This window comes from Trichechus manatus, unplaced genomic scaffold, assembly GCF_000243295.1.
Source record: "Trichechus manatus latirostris isolate Lorelei unplaced genomic scaffold, TriManLat1.0 scaffold00024, whole genome shotgun sequence".
NCBI classification, from domain to species: domain Eukaryota; kingdom Metazoa; phylum Chordata; class Mammalia; order Sirenia; family Trichechidae; genus Trichechus; species Trichechus manatus.
In genome coordinates this window covers 129,159-153,608 of record NW_004443960.1, presented here as the reverse complement: position 1 = coordinate 153,608, position 24,450 = coordinate 129,159, and the positions used below count along the sequence as shown (strand labels likewise).

At 46.2% G+C, this 24,450-nt stretch overlaps 1 protein-coding gene across 4 annotated transcripts in view; it reads left to right on the top strand.

Annotated features, from left to right (window-relative positions):
- The window catches only part of LUC7L (LUC7 like), a 27,942-nt gene extending 3,504 nt beyond the window's left edge, over positions 1-24,438 (top strand). For all 4 annotated transcript variants that reach the window (XM_004373121.3, XM_023728372.1, XM_023728370.1 and 1 more), the window contains 8 exons: positions 2,340-2,438; positions 14,199-14,309; positions 15,205-15,348; positions 18,581-18,757; positions 22,059-22,147; positions 22,778-22,807; positions 23,244-23,411; positions 24,094-24,438. In XM_004373121.3, the coding sequence (XP_004373178.1) occupies positions 2,340-2,438; positions 14,199-14,309; positions 15,205-15,348; positions 18,581-18,757; positions 22,059-22,147; positions 22,778-22,807; positions 23,244-23,411; positions 24,094-24,235 (960 nt within the window). In that variant the 3' untranslated portion in view covers positions 24,236-24,438. The remainder of the gene's footprint in view (positions 1-2,339; positions 2,439-14,198; positions 14,310-15,204; positions 15,349-18,580; positions 18,758-22,058; positions 22,148-22,777; positions 22,808-23,243; positions 23,412-24,093) is intronic.
- Positions 24,439-24,450: the final 12 nt, after the last annotated feature.

Sequence of the window (24,450 nt, the reverse complement as noted above, 5' to 3'; positions counted from 1 at the left end):
CTGGTGGATTCAAACTGCTGACCTTTTAGTTAGCAGCTATAGCACTTAACCACTGTGCCACCAGGGCTCCATTATAAAGCACAGTACTTAGTAATTAGAAAATTGAAGCAAACATCAGGTTTACAGGGATGACAGTTATGGCTTGGACTTTGGCAGAACCACTGTTGGCCTCTGTCTAGATGCCCTCTGTAACCAACATACAGGAGCTACACTTAATCTGACTTTACTTCAGAGTAATGAAACAGGAAAAGAGATTTTAGCCTAAATGTAAAAGTAGGTCTTTGGTAAGGTGAAAATGATCCCTGTCCTAGGAAGACAAGCCATCTGCCCAGTGGTGCTGAGAGATGTTTTGTTAATGAGCCTGGAATGGGCTCTCTGTGAGACTGGGGCCCACAAGTCGGACACCATGAGTCTGATTTGACTAGAATGTTAAGGATTTTCTTACCATAAAGTGTTTAAAATAGGTTTTGAACGTGATTATTATTTGAGCTTAAAGGAATTCCTGGTCTCAAACCTTCTTTGTTTAGTAGTTATATAGACATGCTTTTGTCTGATGACTTGGACTTCGGGCATTTCTCCTGGTTGGAATGCTGGCTTTTGTTAAAATTTACTGATTGATACCATGATCCTCAGCATACAGATTTCTTCCTTATTGTTTTAGATAGCCAAAGGTGGGGGTGCCTGCACAGTGTCTTGTATTCAGGATTTAGATAAGAAATACCCAATTTGGTCCACGTGTGGTTAGAACAGATACTAGTACACCAGACTAACCTTAATTGACAACACAGATCATTTCGTGTGTGTGTTTTGATTTTATTGTGGTAAAATATTTGTTATTTTAACCATTTTTAAATGTACAGTTCAGTGACATTAATTATATTTACCATATTGTGCAGCCATTACCATTATCCATTTCCAAATGTTTTTCATCACCCTAAGCAGAAACATAATGATGGTGAGGATGGCACAGGGAACGGGCAGTGTTTCGTTCTGTTGTACATAGGATTGCTGTGAGTCGGAACTGACTCGGCAGCACCCAACAGCAACAACCAAAAAAAAACAAACTCAGCCCTTATAAGCAATCATTCTCTATTTCCTATTCAACTCAGCCCCTGGAAACCACTAATTAACTTCTTGTCTTTGTGTGCCTGCCTGTTTGAGATATTTCCTGTACGTGGAGTCATACACTGTTTGTCCTTTTCTGTCTCACTAGTCTCACTTAGAATAATGTGTTCAGGGTTCGTCCACGCTGTAGGCTGTATGGAATTCATTGTTCTTTACGCAGAGGGACACTCCATTGTCTGGACGGACCACAGGTTGTTTATCGTCTGCTGACGGACGCTTTGGTTGCCTCCACGCAGATTACACTCTCCTCACTTACTGACTGTCTTGTTATCTGACATTTCACATTCACAACAATAGTGAAAAATCTACTCTCCAGCTATTTCGCGCATTAACGAGGTACATCTGGCAGTAACCCTTTCATGACCAGTGGGACATATAGTGCCTACCTACATTTTCTGCCTCTCGGGTCCAGAGGGATATATGTATCCCACATACTATTTTGTGATCCGATGTGGTTGTCCTCCGTTTTCATGTAACGACCTGGCCTTTGGAACCTAACTGTGTTGCTAAGTGAGGAGTAGGTATATTTGGTTTTAATAAAGGAGGCTTTTGTATCTCAGATGAGACAGCTGAGTTGTCCAACGATATGTCAGAGCTTTTGACCAGGGTGGGAGTATGTTCCGAGGGTTAGTGTGGCTCTGAATCCCCCTGCTCTGCTTTCTTTCTTTATACAAAGAACCACACAAAGCCGAGCTTTGTATGGTATAATTGCCAAACCCTGATCTCTGTCTGCTCTTTCCTTTTCTTATCACTGCAGCTTGGGCGCTGATCATCTTTAGTAGTCAAGATTGCAAGAAGGAATACCTAGCAACGCGTTGATGTCGCTGATACTCTGTTCTCTGGTCTTTGCTGCCTCCACCCCCTGCTCTATTTAGAGAATGCTTAGACTTTTCTTATGTGACTGATACAAAAATAAAATTGGCAAAAACAGTTAATGAGTCTTTCATTGTTACAGTGTGGTTATCTCTGGGTCTAAAAGGAATACAAGCCCTGTTAACACTGTTAAATGGACCAGTTTCAAGTTAGTTTATAATCATGGTGTAAAACAGAAATAAAGCAGCTCAGATGTATTCTCTTTCTCAATTTTCTTATCATAGTTTTAAGAATTCAAAAAGTGTCATTTATTTTGGTGACAGATGAAATTCCAAGTCACGTTATGTGCTTTCTATGGTGGGTAGGTGTTGGTGAGTAAATTTTTTGTCTCTTTTCCACAGCGCATGGATTTAGGAGAATGTACCAAAATCCACGACTTGGCCCTCCGAGCAGATTATGAGATTGCAAGTAAAGAAAGAGACCTGTTTTTTGAGTTGGATGTAAGTTTTATTTTGCATTGATTCATCATCCCTACTGTGAAGAGCCATGTGTCAGACTAACAAGAATAATGTGACGTACGTAAGTTATGAAGCACAGTAGATACTTGTGATCTGCCCCTCTAGTCAGGAGCTCAAACATAGCCGTTTGTATCCACCTGTGTGTGTCCACCATCCCATCACTAAATTTTATATCCGTTGTTCCTTTCAAAATATTTTATTACGTAATTATATGATTTCTTGAACAGTGTTTTTTCTTGCTTGTTTTAGAGCTTTATAAAAATGGTTTTGTAACATAGTTTCGACAACTTGATTTTTTTCATTCACTACTACATTTCTAAGATCTACCACGTTTTAGGATATGGTTTGTTTTTACTGCTGCATGAATATTCCACTAACAGTTGGTTCTGTATTTGTGGACATTTGGGTTGATTCTAGTTTTTTGCTGTTAGGTACAGTATTATGAATATTTTTGGATGTTTTCTTGGTGCAGATGTACTGGGGTTTATTTAGGGCGGATTCCTGGGCGAGGAATTACTGGCTTGTAGGGATGCAAGTGTTCACCCTTGCAAGGTAGTGCCGTAGTGTTTTTTTTCTCCCTATATTGTTTTTAAAGTGACTGAGTTTACATTTCCAAAAGAAGTGTGTACATACCCTTGTTGACACTTAGTATTATCAGATTAATTTTTGCAACTTAGTGGTAGCACAGTGGTTAAGTGATACGGCTGCTTACCAAAAGGTCAGTAGTTCACATCCACCAGCTGCTCCTTGGAAGCCCTATGGGACAGTTCTCCTCTGTCCTGTAGGGTCGCTGTGGGTTGGAATTGACTCGACAGCAACAGGTTTTGGTTTTTTTCCAGTGATGTTAAACATCAGGTTTAACCAGTTACCTCTGAGTGTTAGGGAGGTTTTTTTTTTTTTTTTAATAACAGCTTTATTGAGATATGATTCACATACCATAATATCATAAAGTTAGCCCTACCTTTTAATTTTTTAGATACCTATCAGTAGTGTTTTGATAAGTATGGGTTATTTTATAGTGAAAATGATCTGATTTTATAACACCAAGATAAAATAGCCTTTTATTTTCTTAGTTATGCAGAATAAACATAGAAGGAAAAAATAAATGAAATATTTCATTGTGGTCTTAATTTATATTTGCTTAGTATTCAGTAGTTGTTATATTTTACATGTATTAGTAGATCCATTTAGAGCAGTATTTCTCAACCTTTTTTTCTTCATTGCGTCCCAAAGAAACATTTTTAGAGATCTTTTCCCCCAACCAGCTCCTCCCACTGTGAAATTTTAATATCACAGATGTACTGCATGTCAGTTGAAGTACTGTGATCCTTTGGAGGACCACGAGCCATCGTAATAGTTAAGATTTTTCTCACCTTGGCCTGTTGAAACTGCATGATTTAGAGTCACTCCGTTTTAGTCCTGTCTTTTCCCTAGTCCTCCATCACTAGTTATGAGCAGAGTTCAGTGCTGGGACTGAGCATGGGTGAGGGAGCCAGAGAAACTCAGAAACCAAAGAGCGGTGTTTCTTTCCCCAACGGAAATTTTAGAGGATATGATGGTAGCTGGAGCAAATCTTATTTAAACCAGAAGTCGTAAAAATTAATAATTCTTTTTCAAATCATTTGTTTAACAACACATTGTACACTGAATGTTGAATCTTTGAGTTAACTAAAGGTGGGAGTTTAAAATTGTGAGTTTTAATTCTTCAGTAAGCTGAAAATGTGTGTGTAAAGGGGCCATTACATTAGGACATCAGGTTTCAGAAATGTGTAGGTATAGAGGTTGAAATCTCAGTTTTGGTAATGTAGCTTTTTGGATCACAGATGTTAACATTTTTACTTAAACCAAAATATCAATGCACTTTTAAAATGGCCTGATTAATGCTGGGAAAGGTATTTCCTTGTGTGGTGCAAATAGTTAACACATTCAGCTGCTAACTGAAAGGTTAGGGGTTAAAGTCCGCCCAGAGGCGCCTCTGAAGAAAGGTGCCTGGCAGTCTACATCCGAAAAATCAGCCATTGAAAACTCTGGAGCACAGTTCTACCTTGAAACACATGGGATCACCATAAGTCAGAAAAGACTCACTCAGTGACGGCTCATCTGGTATGGTAGAAAAGGAATAGGTTAATAGGGAGAGTTGAAACTACATTTCTAACCTTACAGATGGCTGGTATTGATGTGTTTGATGTCCAGTGCTGTGACAGCATGGGCACGTCCTTGTCCCCGGGCACAAGGTCTGTGGGAGGGGTTTGTGAGGGCACTGCAGTGTTTCATTGCGTGTCCTGTTCCAGAATTGCGCCACCAGAAGACATCTTAGGGATGTGTTCAGAGGAGCACATGGAGGAAAAAGATGCCTATTGCAACTTTGTTTTTATAAAGGAACCGATGTGGTCCAACCATACAGTGGAACAGTGCTTTAACCGGTTACCTCTGAGTGTTAGGGAGGGAGAGTTTACCTCTTTTTTTTTTATAATGGCTTTATCGAGATGCATGCCATAATATCATAAAGTTAGCCCTACCTTTTAATTTTTTACATAGCTATCAATAGTGTTTTGATAAATACGGATTATTTTATAGTGCAAGTGATCCGATTTTAAAACTCCAAGATAAAGTAGCCTTTTATTTCCTTAGTTATGCATAATAAACGTAGAAGGAAAAATAAAGTCTTTTCTCAAATTTCAGGTTGGACAGAATATATTTGTTAATTTGATGGAAGAATGAACTTTAAAATTTTTTAGCAGGGTAATATTGTTCACTGTTAGAAATTGCAGTGCTCGCCTCTCTTCTCCCTTGTGACCGTAATCCCACTCCTCTCTCAGGAGGTCCCTGTTGTAAAGAGGAAGCCCTAGAGTCACTGTTCTGTCCCATGTTTTTTGTACAGTGTTGTCTCTAGTTCTCCTAGCTGTCAGATTTATCAGAAAGGCTGGTTCGGATTTTTCTTGTCAAAGTTGCAAGTTCAGTAAGTGGAGGCCTCAGAAGCTTTCGGCTGTCAGGGTGGTGGGCCGACTCACTGTCACCAGCCTGGACCTGCCGCTGCCTCCTGGGCCCATCCCTGCCCCGCCGCATGGACTGTCCTGGCATGTCAGGTCCAGTCTCAGGTGTCTGCATTCAGGTTGGTTTCTGGAAGGGCTGTAGTATGGCTGTCACTCCTGGGAGGTGGACACAGGTATCATTTTCACAAGTTACAGACTTGCTAATCCACCATTTGTTCCGATTTTTTAAAGAGTTTTGAAGTTAAATTGGACACCTTCGTAATTTACATTTGCATAGCTCAGCAAGTGTTTTGGTAGAGTCTCTTGGCTGCTCTAGTAACTCAGTGAGGTAGGCCAGATGAGTATCTGCAGAGTCCCTGAAAGCTGTCCAAGTTTGGATGTTCTCTGTCAGGATGAGTGGAAGCAGCTCTTGTGACATCACTGAGTGGGGTGCAAGTCAGCGGGCACTTGGGCTCTTCTCATCCAGGATGTAGGGTGGAAGCTGCTGATTCCAGAGTATGATGCTCATTTTGTTTTAGTACTGAAACATTTTTAATCAAGTATATTAAATACAATTTGAATTATGGTTTAAACCAAAGTTTATTGTACAAAGAGTATTTTTTAGAGCAGATTATTGTAGCTGGATCAACATGAAAATTTTGCATATTAGATGGTACTGCTAATTACTTCTGTTTCTTTTATTTGTTCTCTTAGAAAAGTTCTTTTCTAAACCTCAAGTTTTTGGTTTATTTATTAATTCATGATGAATTAGTTTAAAGAAAGATTCTGTCTGTACAGAAGAAGACACTAGAGTTAAAATTTATTACATTATTTCTTATTTAGCTGCTGAACTCATAGCATAATTGACACTTTTAGTAGATGTTTTATTATGACTTCAAGTTCTCATCAGCTCTTTTTTTAAATAAATTTACAAAATTTTCAGACTTTTGAGTCACCTTTAAAGAATTTTTAAGAAATCGTCTTATAGGTATAATTGCCTAAGTATGAGAAGACTTGGGATCTGTATTGCATTGTTTTTGAGTGGTGTATATTTATAGGAGGGGGTTAGAGTGGTTGTGTTAAATCCACACGATGAAAGCACCCAGGTAGAAATCATAGAAAATGTGTGCATTGATGTGAAAAGATAACCAAAATATATGCCGGGGCGGTGGGGGGGAGCAACTTGCAAAATTTTCTAGCTTGGTTGGGCAAAATTGTGTGCATATATGCATTTTTGGAGTCCTGGCAGCACAGTGGTTACGAGCTCGCCGGCTAACCAGAAGGTTGGCAGTTGGAATCCACCAGCTGCTCTTCGGAAACCCTAGGGAGCGGTTCTGCTCGGTCCTATAGGATCGTCTTGTGTCAGCATCAACTTGACAGCACTGGGTTTGGTTTGGATTGGTTTAACACCATCTTAAAAGACATATAGCAGACTCTTGGATGACTATCTCTTGGGGGAAAATTACATTTTGTATATCATAAAATTATCAGATCCACTCAGATTGTTAATACTATTAGACAGAAATGAAAATTTTAAGGTATTTCTACACTGTGACGTCTGTAAATCTTTGTCCTAAGGATATAATTGGAAATATAGGCAAAGATTTATGCACGTAAACGTTTATGGCAGGATTGTTTGTAAGATCGAACAATTGGATGTAACAAAAATGCCTGGCAACGGGGAAATGAGTCGATTATGATGCATCTATATTGCAGACTGCCCTTGGAACTAACCCTTGTGAAACCTACTTAATAACTTAGAATTGCTTATGATACCTGAACAAAACAGATACAAAGTTGTGTATCTTGAAGATTTTGATTCTGTTTAGTTTTTTTGTATGCTGTCAGTGAACATACACTGCTTTTATGTTTTAAAAGATCAGAGGGCTCCTACCCTTGGCTGTGAAAACAGAGGGGTTGGTTACAATGGAAACATCTAAAGCCCTTCTTCCCTGGGCCTCTCCTGCTGCCTAGAGGCAGCCTCTTATGTGTTGGTTTAAAATGGAAAGAAGCAAACAGTTTAATTCTTAAATACCATGTGCTGACCTTTTAAAAAAGTTTTATTTCATAGGGACACAGTTACAGAGGCTGTAGGATTGGTTTACTGGGTTAAAAGGCTTGCAACCGTAGTTAGTCTTCAGGGGACAGCTTAGTCATTTGGCACAACTTAGTTCACTAAGATAATGTTCTACATCCTAGTTTGACGAATAGCATCTGGGGTCTTAAAAGCTTGCAATTGGCCATCTAAGATACAACTATTGGTCTCTACTTGGATGGAGCAAAAGAGAATGAAGAAAATCAAGGACTAAAAGAACAAACTAGTCCACCGGACTAAGAGTCCACACAAACCACAGCTTCTTCTAACCTGAGACGAGAAGAACTAGATGTTGCCCGGCTACCAGGACCTACTGTTCTGACCAGGGACATAATAGACGGTCCCAGATAGAATGGGAGAAAAATGTAGACGGAAACTCAAATTCCTAAAAAAAAGGTCAGGCCTATTGGACCAATAGAGACTAGAGGAACCCCTGAGACTATTGCCCTAAGATACCCTTTGAAGTTGAAATTAAAGCTATTTCTGTAGGTCACCTTTCAGCCAAACAATAGAGTGGCTTCTAGACTAAACATTATCAGCCTTGAGTAATGTGCTCCCTTGAGCAATTAACTGTATGACCAAATGGTCAGCATTTACTGATTAGCAAAGATGAGAAGCCTTCGCAAGGAGGAGAAGGGAAGCTAGATCATTGGAAACAGAACAAATATAATGGAAATAATGAGAATGCTGACACCGTAAAAATTGTAATCAATGGCACAGAACAGTTGGTACAAAAATTGTTACAGGGGAACCTAATTTGCTGTGTAAACTTTCACCTTAAACACAATAAAATATTACTTACAAAAATGTTTTTATTTTAGAGCAGTTACTAGAAGCCCCTGGCACTGCCAGTCCAGGGTAGGTGTTAGGTCAGTATCCCGAGGCTCTGCTTCATAAGGGAGCTAGGGCTTCCTGGTCTCAAAACTTTTGTTAAAAAAGTTTGTATTATGGAGAATTTCAAGCATACTAGAAAGGGATGAACTAGTGCAACAGGTCTCAGGTACCCACCTCTCAGCTTCAGTGATAAACTCCTCCTCTTCCTATATTATTTTGAAGCAAACCTTACATGTCTTGTCATTTCATCTTTAAATACAGTCGTACGGCGCTTAACGTCCATGGTACATTCTGAGAAATAGGACATTATGTGATTTGGACTTTGTGCGAGCACCATATTATATACGGGCAGTCCCCAGGTTACGAATGTCCAACTCAGGTACAACCTGGACTTACAAATCAACCCCTGTAAAGCCTATTGTGTTAAAACCTTATGGGAGCCCATTCCTAGTCATCCTTGTTGCTGGTGAGTGTACTGGTTTATTGATTTCCACCTCATCACTCCAGAAAGGATTCAGGAGGTAGAGGGTCTCCAGCATCTCCCACCGCCTGGATGGCAAGAGCTCTGGAATGCGTACTTTAAGGCACGGCCGCTGTCTCCTGGGGAGGGACTTTGCAGGCGTGGATTGTAGGATGGGATCTCCACGGCCTGTCTGGGGCTGGTCGGAGGTGATGGAGCGACAGCTGCCTTCCCAAGCCAGGTGAGGCAATTGTGTCTGCACAGACTGTGACCTGGGGTTCAGGGGTTTGCCTCTCATAGACAGGTCAGAGGCTGTGTGTCGGCCTGCTTCTTCCACAAACCGTCAGCACCCTAGTGGGCCTGGAATGGTTTAACCAGAGCGAATCATGCAGTGGCCACGCTGGAATAGCTGGCTGGGACAGCCTTCACTTACACTGTGTCTCTCGCACAGTTTGGGTGGTTGGCATGGGTCTTGGTGAATGTTGGAGCCCCTCTGGGAATTGTGCCCCACAGGGGTGAACCCAGACAGGCAGGGAGAGGCAGCCAGGCTGAGAAGAGAAGCTGGATGTGCGATGTTCAAGATGTGTTAAGCCCAGAGTCCCGGCCTCAAGATTCGCAGGCCAAGACGAGCCACCTGCTCGACCCCTCAGCCCCATCCTGGTGCATCGGGGTGTGAGCCATCGGGAAACACCTGCTTTGCTTCTGCTGTTCCAGCCCCCGCCCCGCCCCATCCCGCCCTCCCCACTGAATATCAAAACCCGTTGCCATTGAGCCAATTCCGACTCGTACTGACCCTATAGGACAGAGTAGAACTACTCCCATAGGGTTTCCAAGAAGTGGCTGGTGAATTTGAACTGCTGACCTTTTGGTTAACAACCGTTGCGCTTAACCAGGGCTCCCTCTGAATGTCAGTGGGCTCCAGTTCTGACGAGCAGTGGCCAGAGTGTGGACGATGTGTGTGACCATTTGGAGGTGGTATTGTGGGCTGCCCACTTACTTCCCCTAGGAGGAAGAAATGTCTTTGCCTTTAGGGATGAACTTTAGCAAAAGATAGAGTGAGAGGAAGCCAGCCCCCCATCCTGTGCCCAGAGTCATGTCCTCTGTCTCACCTGCCTATGTCCCGCCCATGGTCCAGTGCTGCGAGAGTCTGGGTTTGGGGTCTTTAATATCATTAGGGGGAAATTAATAAAGAGAAGGGGAGCTGCTTTCCCTTTGGAAAAAAACGTTACGGGACCACGGATGTATGAGAAAGTTGTCCTAGTGGACTTTCTGCGGCGCGTGACTGTTTTTCATTGTTGCCGTTGGTGTTTAGCTTTCTCTGCACCCTGCGTGCAAAGGTCCAGTACTGTATTTGGTTGTGACAGAATCTGCTTAGCATCTTAAAAAAAAAAAACTTTAAGGGAAATTTAAAACATACAAAAGTGAAAAGAATAATGAAATCCCCTGTCCCTGTTCCTAGTTGTCAGTGACTGTTGACACCAGGACTGTTTCATCTTCATCCTGTCGAGTCTTTCCCTTTTAAATTAGATCCTATGTAGATAATTGCATCTGTAAATACTTCAAATAGTATGTCTAAAAAATAAGGACTTTATAAACACGTAATCATAATATTTTTAAAACTCCCTAACATCAGCTAATATTCAGTCATTGTTCAAATTTCCCAGATTATCTCCCCCCACCCAAATTTTTTTTAGTTATTTGACTCAGGATGCAATATAAGGGCCATGTGATCTGTTGGTTTATATGCTTAAGTCTTTTTAAGTCTTTAATTGTTGAAGGTAGTGTTTAAATTTCTTACATTCTGGATTTTGCGATTGTACCCTTATGATGTGTTGTTAACGTGTTCCACCATCTCTGAAACTTCCTATAACCTGGGAGTTAGGTCTAGAAGTGTGATTTTCATATTCAAGTCCTTCTCTTTGACAAGGCTTTGGACTCCCGCTGCCTCAGCCTCCTGCTCTCAGCAGCCCCGAGGAGCATTGCCTACATCAGTGATTTCATTAGGGGCATAGCATCTTTAATAGTATCAATGTTTTAAATGTGTAGAACATTCACATGGTTCAAAATTTAAAAGATGGGCATTGGAGAGAGAGAGAGAGAGAGTGTGTGTGTGTGTGTGTGTGTGTGTGTGTGTGTGTGTGTTTGTTTTCCCTTTTTCACATAAATGGTAGTCTAGTTACACTCAGTTCCATACATGCCTTTTTTTGTGTTAGCTCTTCGGTACATCTTGAGACGATTCCTGTTGGACCTGAAGAGTGTGTGTGTGCTTTCCCGTGGCTGTGTATAAATTTTACGCGACTAGTCCTCTGTTGGTGGTCGTGGTGCTCAGAGAATAATGGTGCACGTCGGCACACGTGTGAGTCTGTGTCAGGGAAGTCCCAGAAGTGGAGCCGTGGGGTCAGAAAGGTCTCTGCATTTGTCATTCCGATAGCAGAAGGGTGAGTTAACAAACTGCTGGGTCTCTGCCACCCAGAGACGTGGAGAAAGGTGTTTCTTTGTAGCCCTTTATTCCCTGCCTAAACCCTTAGTCTGAGCTTGATGCTGGGACATCCGGCACTTCCCCACCCATTGGCTCCTCCCAGCCTGACCACACCAGGCGAGGCCCTGATTTCTTGAGAATGTGTTATCCAGAAATTCCTTACGAAAGGGTTTGTAGTATTTGCTTTTGGATAATCAATAAATGAATTTCACATTTCTCATCTCAACTGGTAAACAGCAATATTCATATTAGTTTAATCTGTGAAAAAGTTACAGAGCAGTTCTTTAGTGGTAACACACTGAAAACGTAAAGGATTTGTTTCTCTCTTTAGTTCACTGAAAATGCAGTTAATCTTCTTCCCAGGTTATTTTGCTTTGTGATATTTTATATGACGGGTTTCCAAAATAAGCTGATTTCCAAACTGTCTTTAATGTGCCAAGTGAGATCAGTTCTGATTACACCTTACGGATGTACAGTTTATGGTTATGTTCCCCTAAGTCATCTACCTGCTCAAGAGCCCCTTTGTGGCCTCGGGCAGGTTATTGCCCTGGTGGCACAGTGGTTAAGTGCTCAGCTGCTAACTGAGAGATTGGCAGTTTGAACTCGCCAGCCGCTCTGCAGGAGAAGGATGGTGGCAGTCTACTCCTGTAAAGATTACAGCCTTGGGAACCCTCTGGGGGAGTTCTTTTCTGTCTTGTAGGGTCTCTGAGTCAGAATGGACTCGATGGCAGTGGGTTTGGGTTTTTTTGTTTACTTATCTATAACTGGGTTGGTGGGAGGACTAAATGCGTCGCTGTGGGGCCTGGAACACAGGGTCCTTGCATCCGGATTCCACCTGTGGTAGTTTGGAAGCTGTTCCTAAGTTTCTTTGTCGTGAAATGGAGAACGTAAGAGAATCTCCTCGCTGTTTGGGGTGTTCTGACAGCGAGGGCTCCTCCCCGAGGCTCACTGGTTGCTGGCTGGGGTCACTGCTGCCGGACAGGCCATTGGGATGGCACTCGGCAGGGACCAGCACCAGACGGCCCTGGGTGTAGGGAGATCTGCCGGAACGGCCTGTCAGGGCTGCACTGTGAGGACACCCGGCAGTGTTTGCGTGAGGTGCTGGCCGCGTGTTAGTCACCCACTCTCCCTGTTTCACAGACTTCAGGCTTCTGTGAGTAAGTGGCAGGTTGTAGTTGGAATCTAATTTTTGGTCTCGTATCTTTTTTGTCATTTAAACCTAGTCTTTGGTTGAGGAACCAGTCAGAAATTGAGAAGCATGTTGACAGGAGTAGAGGGCAGAACCGCTGTTTAAAGAATGTGGCAGTTCAGAAAATGTCTCTGTGCTCTGCTTGCTCTCTGTGAGGTTAGTTTTCAGATTATCAGAGGTTGGGGTCAGTAGCCAGTTTGGCTTCTGCTGAAAATGCAAGTGTTTGCTTTGGTTGGTAAAGAAAGGCTGCAGGGTATCAGGTGTCCGTCCCTCACTTGAGCCCAGTGAGCACATTCCTGGTCAGTCAGTCTGTCTGCATGTATGATCGTGCCAGTTGGGTCACAGGGTGCCTGGGACTCCTCGGGCTGGTCTGTCAGGATATTGTCCCGGGGTCAAGGTGGGCGGGCACAGTGGCTGTCTAACAGAGTTGACCACCGCATCGTCTTTCCAGCAGTATACGCCTATCTGGGTGTGCAAGTGTGTGCAGTCAGACAAAGTAATGTCTGATTGATTGATTTGGACACCGTGAAATGCTCGCTGCAGGCATTTGGATGACCTATAACAGGGACGCGGTCCTGAGTTTCACACCTACCGAGGGATGTGTGGCTGGGCCTCTTTCTAGTGTTCTGGGGGCTCGGTGGCATCACGGAGCCTTGTCCCCTGCCTTGGCCAACTGCCAAATATACATTTATTTGAAAAAAGTATTTAAGCTTTCTCAAGGACGGCCATAAACCTCTCCAGTCACTGCTGTTCCCCAGCTGACTGAGTCTCTTTTGTCCTTGGAGGGAGTGGGGGGGGGGGGGAGGGTGTTACCATCACTTTGTCTGTTGGCCTGATTTTCATCTGTCTTTTCATCTTGGCTGAAAGTTCTTTTCTCTGTTTTTTGGTGGTAGATCACACTGACCCTATTGCTGACACTGTTGAACTCACTTGAAGTCAACATTTAGAATGATGCTGACATGAGCAAGCTGAGCTGATACAACCTCAGGTGTTTCTTGTTACTGCTAATAGTCTGCCCTTTTTGCTGATTGGAAAAGTGATGTCCTGTCTGCTGCTGTCTTTGCACATGTGTCTGAAATTATGTTGGAGCTTTTGCCTAGTTATGGCAGGTTGACTCTTTAGTATATGTGACAACTTAATAATTAGTTCTCTTACTGTTTTTTTACCCACTCTTTTTACCAGTTATTTCCAGAGTATCTTTTTCTGTAAGTGGTTTCCCTGCTACTTTAGATAGTAGGCGATGAGAATGTATTCACAGCTCTCAGTAATATTTGTTTTATTTTGTTTTTGAGGTGGAAGGGGGGACTCTACCCTTAGAACATGAGGGAATAATATATACGTGGCTCACAAAGACCAGTGAGTACATCATATGCACTTCCTGCCAATCTCCAGAAAAGGGCCTTGTCGCTAGCTTCCCCTTGGAGAACACTGTTCATTATGTCCATGTATTTGATTTTCCTCAGTCTTCCCGATGATGTTATTGAGGGTTGGGGTCCTTTTATAAATTTTGGAAATAAGTGAGTAAATGCAATGAGGAGACCATGCTCTGAATAACCAGTTGAGTTAACCAGCCACCTCTGGTTTTCCCTGGTATGGACGTGTTGGCTGTAGCATAGTCCATTGAACCTACAGGCTCTAAGGAACTGACCCAGGCGTGTGCTTCCCATCAGATCGATGGGCTTGAGATTACAGCACTCTGCTTTTCCCAACTAGGCAATGGATCACCTGGAGTCCTTCATTGCTGAGTGCGACCGCAGAACGGAGCTTGCCAAGAAGCGGCTGGCAGAGACCCAGGAGGAGATCAGCGCTGAGGTCTCGGCCAAGGTGAGTCTGGGTGGCTCTGTCCTGCGTGAAATGGGGCGCAGGCAGTTGTCACTCCCTTCAGTGCAGCTGGGTGTCCGTGGGGAGGAGGATGCACTCACTGCCTCGGTGTGTTCCCACTTTGGAGAGGCTGTGGTCGAGCAGTCGTGTGTCTGTGGTCTTGAACGCCCAGGTGACACAGGAGGTGGCTAACCTTCCTGTCTGCTTTACCCTGTGCTCCCCTCAGGGGCTGAGGCTTGCAGTTTTCCCCTTCAGTGTTGTAAAAGCATTTCCTGTTAGGATACATGCGGTTGCTAGTTGGACTGGAGGTGCTATTATTTTGTTCCTGAGGACTGTCGTTAGGTGCTCTCGAGTTGGTTCTGACTCGTAGCGACCCAATGTACAACAGAACAAAACACTGCCTGATCCTGCACCATTCTCACAATCGTTGCTATGTTCGAGCCCATCGTTGGAGCCACTGTGAGAGTCCATCTCATTGACGATCTTCCTCTTTTTCACTGACCCTCCACTTTACCAAGCATGGTGTCCTTCTCCAGGGACTGGTCCCTCCTGATCACATGTCCAAAGTATGTGAGACGAAATCTCACCATCCTTGTTTCTAAGGAGCAATCTGGCTGTATTCCTGAGGGTAAAGCCCAGTCATCAGGGCATGTCGCTTGCAGCATAGAGAGCATGAGGCCCCCAGCAGGATGGTGCTAGCACCGTACAGGGACACTCTGTGCCATGAGACAAGAGGGAGGCGGGCATGGTGTGGCTGGTTCTGTGATTTGTGAAAACATGTACGGGACCCAGCATGGATCTTGGACTGGAAATACAGCAAGAAAAACACTTCTTTTCTTGGCATTGAGAGTCTTGTTCTTGGGCGTCTGTATACCTGATACTTTCTCTCTCCCCTCAGGCAGAAAAAGTCCACGAGTTGAACGAAGAAATAGGAAAGCTCCTTGCTAAAGCGGAGCAGCTAGGAGCAGAAGGGAATGTGGACGAATCCCAGAAGATCCTCATGGAGGTGGAGAAAGTCCGTACAAAGAAGAAAGAAGCCGAGGTCGGTGGGGAGCACACTCGTAGGAAGGGGACCAGGACTGCTGAGAGTGAGGGCTGGCCCCTGCCATCTCTGAGTGCGGTGTCCCATCTGTAGAGGACGCTTACAGGCCGGCCTGCCTGCCTCGAGCGCCAGGAGGGTCAATGGAGTGGTGTTAGTGCATGTGCCTCTCTCGGTCCTTCTGCTTCCCTGGGACGTTGGTGGGCTGTCGCTTCTATTTAGTTTGGGTGGCTTGGGTAGAGTTGAGAGCCCTAGTGATGCCGTGGTTAAAGTGCTCGGCTGCTAATCAAAAGGTCAGTGGTTTGAACCTACTGGCCGCTCTGCAGGAGAAGGATGTGGCATCCTGCTTCCTTAAAGATTTATAGCCTTGGAAACCCTATGGGGCAGTTTTACTCTGTCCTGTAGGGTCAATATGATTCAGAATCAACTCAGCGGCAGTGGGTTTTTTGTGAGTGTGCCAGGCACTCTGATGTGAGAGAAAGGCCTTCTCTATGGAGACTGCGTTCCAGGGGGCTGGGCAGGGGGTACAGAGAGGTAAGTGGGAGCAAATGGTAAAGATGCATTCAGACTAAGTGCTCAACGAAGTAAGCAGGGCTCTGAGTTTGAGAGTGGCTTTGGGTCAGTGGGGGTGTTGTCTGGTAGTGTAGGGGGATTGCCCCTTAGGGAAGATCTGCAGACTGAGAAGTGATTGGATGGGGTGGTGTGTAGTGCCCCGACTGGGTCTGTCTGGTCATGCTCAGTCATGGTGATGGAATAGTCAATGAGGGGTCAGGCTTGTGGGTGTCAGAGGCCACTGATAGGTCACGTGAGGAGACAGAGTGATAGGGCTGCTCAATCCGAGACCATTGGGTACTGCAGTGGCTGCAAGGGAGGTGACAGTGTGTCTGTTGGGAGGTGTTGGCGCCCAGCTAGCTTTAGAAACCTGGTGGGCCAGCAACCCCCTTTGATGACATCCCTAGATAAGATTTGTCCTTTAATAACATAACGGAGGGAGACGAGAAAAGCTCCTCAGTACACGTGGTCTGTTTCTGATATAAAGGCTTAGATGTGGCCACACTAAGACAGTGAGTGGGTCCTCGTGTCACTCTTTGCAGAAGGACTGGCAGTGTGGTGGCTGAGGCGACATTTGTGACTCAGACACCCTGAGTGGCACTGCTGAGGTGCCATGACTTCCCAAACAACAGAGTAGTTCCCTTTCTATATGGTTGGGTGTGTATTTAAATTCTGAAAAAAAGGTCCTTCATATGTATACCAGAATCGGGCTTCACTGGGTTAATGATGCAGTTTTGTTGTTAGCTTCGTTGAGGCAAGCCGAGCCAGGTGTGGGATGACATTTTTATGCGTTGCCCCTCTCTGTTCTATCATGGAGTGCTGGAGGCCTTAAGGTGCCCCCAGGGCAGTACTGCTTCCTGGACTACCCACTGGAGATGGTGGGGGTGAAGCCCAGGGGGCCTCTGCTGGGTGCTGGTGTCCTTTCTGCTCTCAGTAGCAGGCAGGGTATGAAGTAGAAGGCTTCTCTCCTGCATTTTGGGGAAGAATAGGAGCTCTTGACATCAGTTTCCAGTTCCTCGGATGGCACGTTTGCAGAAAAGATTTGAGAACTTACTTAATTCTTAATTCCATTTTTTTATTTTGAGGTTACTGTAGATTCTCAGGCAGTTATAGGAAATAATACAGAGAGATCCTGTGTACCCTGTAGCCCAGTTTCCCACGGTAGTAGCATCTAGCAAAGCCATCCTGCAAGGTCACAGCGCAGAGCTGACTGTGAGGCGGTCGTGATACAGAGCTTTCCATCGTGAGTGATGGCCACACCCGCTGCTCTGACCCTGGCAACCTCTGACATGTTCTCCGTCTCTCTAATTCTGTCATTCCAGGAATGCCACGTTAAATGCAGTCTTGCAGTATATGTGGCCTTTCAGAATTGGCTGTTTTCAGTCAATATAATTGGGGAATTTATTTTGAAAGATCTTAGAGTGGTGTTTAAAAACTAGAGGAAGGGACAGAATAATACCACGACGTTTGTGTGCCCACTGTGGGTATCGTTGTTTGAGGGCTTTTTCTCTTAGTAAAAGATGTAGCTCGTTGCACTGAGAACCCAGGTTCCCGTTGCCCCATCCCAGTCTCCCTCTCGTTCCATCGCAGTGCACATCAGTTGGTGTTTTATACTTTAGTGCACGTGTATCCATAGACGTCTAAGTATGTACTGTGTACCTCGAGCGTTTCACAGCCCTCATAACTGCAGGTGTACGTACGTATGTACGTTTATTGTTCCCATCCTGCAGCTTGCATTTTTCACTCAGCATTGTGTGTTAGGTTTCTCCAGGTTGCTGCATATACATTTATTATTCGGCCATCTTACTGCTGCTCTATTATTGTTTGCTTCTGAGTCAATTCCAACTCATAGCAACCCTATAGGGCAGAGTAGAACTGCCCCGTAGGGTTTCCAAGGAGAGACTGGTGGATTCGAACTGCTGACCTTTTGGTTAGCAGCTGAGCTCTTAAGCACTGCACCACATTGCTTAATTGCATTCAGAGTTTAATTGGGGGAGGGGGTGATGGTGAGGTATCTTACTTTAATTTGCATTTCCAAGGAAGTGTTTTGGATGTGTGGATTGGGAAGTTGTTCCATACCAGTTCTTCCTTTAAATGAGGGTGGATGACTATTTACATGCGATTGTTTTGACTGTGGTTCTTGAAGGAGCATTTTAATTTGGTCATAAGCTGCAGGAACCCATACCTCTGGTTTCTTCTCTTTCCACTTGTGATTTACCTCGAGGCTAAGTTATTTCCTGAGATTGGACTTAGACTCTGCAGTGGCTGCTGGGACAGAGGTTTATTTTGTTGTGCACACTTTTTTCTTTGAAGAAAATGCTAATGTATTGTCCTACCAAATTTTAACTTCGGGGCTGCACTGTGGGGTAGTTTCCTGGCATTGGGACACAGTCTGCATGGCTGGCCCTGTGTTGTGGTTGAAAGTCCCTGTTGGAAATCTGTCCTCCAGTCCTGGTCCTCATGACGCTCCCTTTGTGCACAACAGAGATGTCAGCCGGCGTCTGTGGGAGCAGGCAGATTCCTGCTTGTCTGTTTTCAGTGCTTCTTGTTGCTTTGAAGTCATGACTGCTCACTTATATGAAAATCACCTCTATAGTCCCTTTAAATAGTTCCCCTGTTGGGTTGGGTATGTGGTAGCCAGTTCTTCATTACTCACGTGTGTCTCTCTGTTCCCGTTCTCCAGGAAGAATATAGAAATTCCATGCCTGCATCCAGTTTTCAGCAGCAGAAGCTGCGTGTCTGTGAGGTCTGCTCGGCCTACCTTGGTCTCCATGACAATGACCGACGTCTCGCAGACCACTTTGGGGGCAAGTTACACTTGGGATTCATTCAGATCCGGGAGAAGCTGGACCAGCTGAGGGTAAGATCACTTGTCATGTTATGGAGGAACCTGAGAGGTCCTGGTTGTCTTCCCGTCTCTTTAGCTCTAGAACACCTAGTGTTCTAACCCTCCAAGAACTTGCCTTGAGTTTTATAGTGAAAACCTCAGATTTCACCACTTGTGCTCATAAGAGACCTAAGATCTCAGAATCCAAAGGGGCCATGGAGTCTCGTTTAGTCTGCTCCTGCTCGTTCGCAGAAGAAAGTGGCAGAGTTGGTCCCAGGCACAGGCCCCTACCTCTGAAGTCGCTGGGACGAAGAAGGACCAGTGGGCTCCCATCTTTCTCCTTGGACAACAGAAGGTGATGGACAGTGGTGGGCTGGATGGAAGATGGCACTCTTGAGCCCCTTCCCTTTGAGCCCCCTCAGAGGCTCCTTGTCTCTTAGGATGAAGAGGGGCTTGCTTTTCTGATAGTCCTGTACTCCTCCCCCACCCCCCGGCCGTAGATAACCTGTTTTTTTCCACACTTCCCTGGGTTGGTGTTGGGTGCCATGGAGGCACTTCTTTTTTTGTTTTGTTTATTGTTGTAGTTTAAATGAAGTTTACATTTCAAGTTTGTCTCCCATACAGAAATTTATACATACATTGTTATGTGACCCTAATTGCTCTCCCCATACTGTAACAGCACACACCTCCTTTCCACCCTATACCCCATGTCCATTCAACCAGCTCCTAACCTTCTCTGCCTTCCAATCTCACCTCCGGACAGAAGCTGCCCGTTCAGTCTCTTGTATCTACTTGAGCTAAGAGTCACACTCCTCCCGAGTGTCACTTTATGTCCCACAGTCCAGTCCCATCCCTGTCTGAAGAGTTGGCCTCGGAAATTGTTTTAGTTCATGGGGACCATGCTTTCCGGGGATCCTCCAGTCTCACACCATTAAGTCTGGTCTTACTAGAATTTGAGTTCTGTGCCCCACCTTTCTCCTGCTCCATCCAGGACTCTCTGTTGTGTTCCCTGTCAGGGTGGTCATTGGTGGTAGCCGGACACCGTATAGTTCTTCTGGTCTCAGGCTGATGAAGTTTCTGGTTTATGTGGCCCTTTCTGTCTCTTGGGCTAGTTTTTTCCTTGTGTCTTTGGTGTTCTTCATTCTCCTTTACTCCAGGTGGTTGGGACCAATTGATGCATTGTAGATGGCTGCTTGCAAGCTTTTAAGATGCCATTGAGTCACTTCTGGCTCAGGGTGACCCCGTGTGAAAGAGTAGATCTACCCCATAGGGTTTCCTAGGCTGTAATCTTCATGGGAGCAGATCGCCAGGTCTTTCTCCTCTGGAGCCGCTAGGTGGGTTTGAACCGTCGACCTTTCAGTTGACAGCCGAGTGCCTTAATTATTGCGCCACCAGGGCTCCTGAATTAGGCTCTCAAAATTTGAAATCCTACTTGTGGAAAACTAAGAATAAAGGTGAGCATGTTTCACATACTTGGAGTTGTCATTCTTCAACCTCGATGGAGCCTTCCCCACTGCGCATTGGGACCCTCTGGTGGGATGTTGGGAAGCACGTAGCCTTCTTGGCAGATGGACAGACACACAGATTGTAGAACACTGTGACAGGCAAGCCCTTGTTCACAGCCCAGGGTCTGCACACCCAGGAAGGGGCAGCTCCCTTGGGCAGCAGACAAGGCTGTGCCCTGAGGAGGGCCCCTGTAGGAGACGGGTGGGGAGAGGGAGGGAGGAGGCGGCAAAACGTTTTTGGGTCTTGAAACGTTTCTGCTTCTGTACCCTGATAGAATTCTGAAAAGTGGTATATTTTGTCACACATTTTTAGGTTGGAGTTCTTTCTTATAAGTCTGTAGTTAAAAAGATGCAATGTTATTGTTTATGTATCCAAAGAAATATAAATAATAACATAATTTGATATCCACTGTCATCCTCATTAAAAATTTGCTCTTCAGCAGTTGGTAGTTTTATATTTATTTAAATTGTATTTCTATTTCATGTTACCTCACAATTTTTTTCTAACGTAATATCTTTTTATACCTGAAAGCCTTCCTTCACGTGTCACTGCATCAGAAATTTGAATATGTTGAAATTTTTTTCTGCAACCTTAAGAACCTAAGTGTCAGCTTAATCTAGAAAATTGCTTAATCTAGAAATCTAGAATGTTACATAATTGCAGTTATGAGTAGTATAGAGTAGGTTAAAACAACACAACCATGTTGCAGACTGTAATAAATGATTATTAAACTCATAGCACAAAATGTACTTGCTGTGCATCTCTCAAGGACAAAGTGGGTGGTGGGAGCTTCTGGCCTGAGTTAATGGCAGGATCACTTACATCAGTCCTTTGCTGGTGCCCAGAGAGAGGTGTTTGCGCCTCAGGGCAGTGCAGGAGTTAGATTCAGGGTGGGTATGAGTAAGGCCTTTGTGTCAGGTGGGAGAAGGAGGGCTTTTTTATGGGATGGAGGTTGGAAAGGAGGTCATGCCTGGACCACAGGCCTGTGGTCTTCAGGAAAGAGTGTGGACACCTGGTCCCTCGAAACTGCTGTTCGTTGCGTGCGCCAGGTCAGGTGTAGGACAGGAGATGGGGTTTGGCAGGGAGGGGCAAGAGGGGTACTTGGAAGTGTCTTGAGGAGGAGAAAGGGTTCTCTCAGTCCCTGCTCTGCCCTCTCGTCTGGGAGGGCGCTGTCTACCACACACAGCACTTAGGATAATCCTCTCGTCCTCACCAGCTCTAACGTACTTCCCCTTGGGGCAAAGATGAGGTCACTGAAGGGCTTTGAGTAGAAGCTGTGGGTGGGGGCTGTGCTGAGTCCCGTGACAGCTTTGCAGGAGCTGCTTCTCACGTGAGAGGCCCTCCTGCATCCCTGTTCCTGTCCTTCCTGTTGACTCGAGCACTGGCAGTTTGCTGGGTTTTGAAAGTGGTGCTGTGGGTTCATGAAGGCACCCCTTGGCCTGCCAGCCGCACTCAGGTCTAAGGCCAGCAGGAGCTTGGCACACAGCAGCCAGATGTGTTTTGGTCTGGCACACCTGTTAACATTTCTCCCCATAGCCTGTGGAGTCTCCTTTGGGTAAAAAGCTAGCTCTCTGGGTTGGCTGAAAGCAGTCTGACAGGTCCCTGTGACCTGTAAGTGCAGCACCGCATTGGGAACGTGCCTTCTGTCCCTGGATTCATACAGTGCAGGGATGAAGCATTTCTGCTGTCACGATTGAGAAGCTTTAAAAATGAAACGTATGCCTGTGTCTTAAGAATTTCTCTTCCATTTTTAAATCGCCAGTACTGAGTTGCATTCTAGATTCGTAACCTGCTCCTACCTCATTTTCTCAATTTCTCGTTTATTTAGAAAACAGTGGCTGAAAAGCAGGAAAAGAGAAACCAGGATCGCTTGAGGAGGAGAGAGGAGAGAGAGCGGGAGGAGAGGCTGAGCAGACGGTGAGCCTCGCGGATAGAAGATGCTGTGTGGGAGGGGTTTGCCACGGGCCTCAGGACTCCCACAGGATCGCGGCAGTGCTGCTTGTAATGATGAAGAGCTGTCAGATGCCTAAAAGAAGAAAACCATTTGCCACTGAATTAACTCTGACTCTTGGTGACCCCATGTGTGTCAGAGTAGAGCTGTGCTCCATAGGGTTCTCAGTGGCTGTGTTTTCAGAAGCAGATCACCAGGCCTTTTTTCCGAGGCACCTCTGGGTGGGCCTTTCAGTTAACAGCCAATCGCATGCACCATTGACACCACCCAGGGCCTCAATTAAAAGAAAAACAAATGCATGGTGTATGGAGTGGAGGCTTGGCTGAGCCCAGACTGAGCACATGCTGTTCCGCACGCGGGGTGGGGTGAGGCTCATCATGGGCACGTATCTGTGCCACACGCGCACTGTCCGTGAAGTGTAGACCACTGAGGGCTTACGAGCCAAGGGTGGGAAGGAGAGTTGGGTGAGGCTGTGAGGCGCTGCCAGGAACGTAGCTCCTACAGGACCAGGCCCCGCCCACTCGGACTCAGCTCCTCCCTAAGAGCCGAGCCATGAAGTGTCTCTGGGGGTTGTTGATGGTTTTGTCCCTTTTCAGGTCTGGATCAAGGACCAGAGATCGCAGGAGGTAGGTGTCCAGACCCGTTGACCTTCCCAGTCGTGGATAGCTTCCTTACTCCTCAGTCTGTGTATCTGAACGGGTGTAATCTGGCAGGCAGGGCAGGAAGCGTGGGTGAGACTCGTGCCCTCTGTCCTGGGGGCTGGGGGTGGCCGGGTGAGCACAGAGGAAGGTCCGTGAATGGGGGGAAGATGGGGGCCATGGCCCCTCTTGAGGATTCCCTGGTGGAGATGACTTCACGGAGGGGCATTGGAATGGGCCTGCCGGTTAATGATGGGAATATTCTGACGGGGAAGGGGGGCGTGTCACTAAGGCAGTGAGCAGAACGTGCTGAGAAGGCGTCCAGGTGATGCTGCCACCCCGGCTCCCGGAAGGAGGCTCCCGGCTGGGTGGTCGTGCGCGGCGGGCCTGCAGAGTCACTTCAGGGCCTTCTGTGTCTTCGCAGGTCGCGCTCTCGGGACCGGCGTCGGAGGCGATCGAGGTCTACGTCCCGTGAGCGACGCAAGTCTTCCCGGTCCCGGTCCCGAGACAGACACCGACGCCACCGAAGCCGCTCCCGGAGCCGCAGTCGGGGCCACCGCCGGGCCTCCCGGGACCGCAGCTCCAAGTACAAGTAACTACCTGAGCCCTTCAGTGCTGCAGCAGGAGTGAGCCCTCTCTGTGGTCTCGGGTCTGCCAGGGGTCTCAGCAGGGCCTGTGGCCATGTCTGATAGGGACAGGGCTGGGCTCAGGCCCAAGGGCCTGGCAGGCATCCGGAGGAGACAGTGAGGCCAGGGGCGTACAGGGCTGTGTGGAGGCACTTGCCCACACGCACACAGCCACGTTGTTGGGTGCCCCGCGTTGTGTTTGCTCACAGGTTCCTGTCCTGGGCAGACGGTCACCTCGCTTCCCAGAGCCCATGAGACCTGTGTGCTAGCTAATCAGGCGAAGAGACACGGCACCGCTCAGATCTCACTCAGACAGCCGCTATTGGCGTTAGAGCACGCTTGGCTGTGGCCTCTCTTTAACTATATGTTTGTGTGGTGGGATGATATTGCCTGTGCGCACTCTTACTGTGTTCCCCTTTGCTCAGCTTCCATCACAGCATCAGTTCTTCCTGTTATTAAAGTCTGAGCAGACCTCGCTTTTCAGTGGGTGGCACGAGTTGGCCGGGTGCCCTGCCCTGCAGGACCCTGGGCTGTGGTGGACACTCTGCCTTCCCCACCCAGTGTTGAGGGCTGACTTTTTGGCGCCTGGGCAGCCAGCCACAGGGAAACGGTGGCTGCCTTGAGCCTCTGGTTCCCCCCTCCCCCCAGGTTCTCCCGAGAGCGAGTGTCGAGAGAGGAGTCCTGGGAGCGAGGGCGGAGCGAGAGGGGCACCGCAGACTGCAGGCTCGAGGGCTCCAACGGGAAGGCGGCCTCGCGGAGGTCAGAGGAGAAGGAGGCCGGCGAGATCTGAGCTGCCTGGCATGGTGGACATAGTCTGACGAACATCCAACAACCTCAAGTCATCCTTTATATTTGCTGGCTACAACTCACCTTTTGTAGTTTAAACTTTCTGTTGTTTCGGAGCTAGCAGTGAGTTTCTAGACATGTACAGAGTTGCTCCTTCTGTGTTTGGGGTTATGTTGAGTAGGAATAAATAAACCTGACGGCTGCCTCGTAGCCCACCTG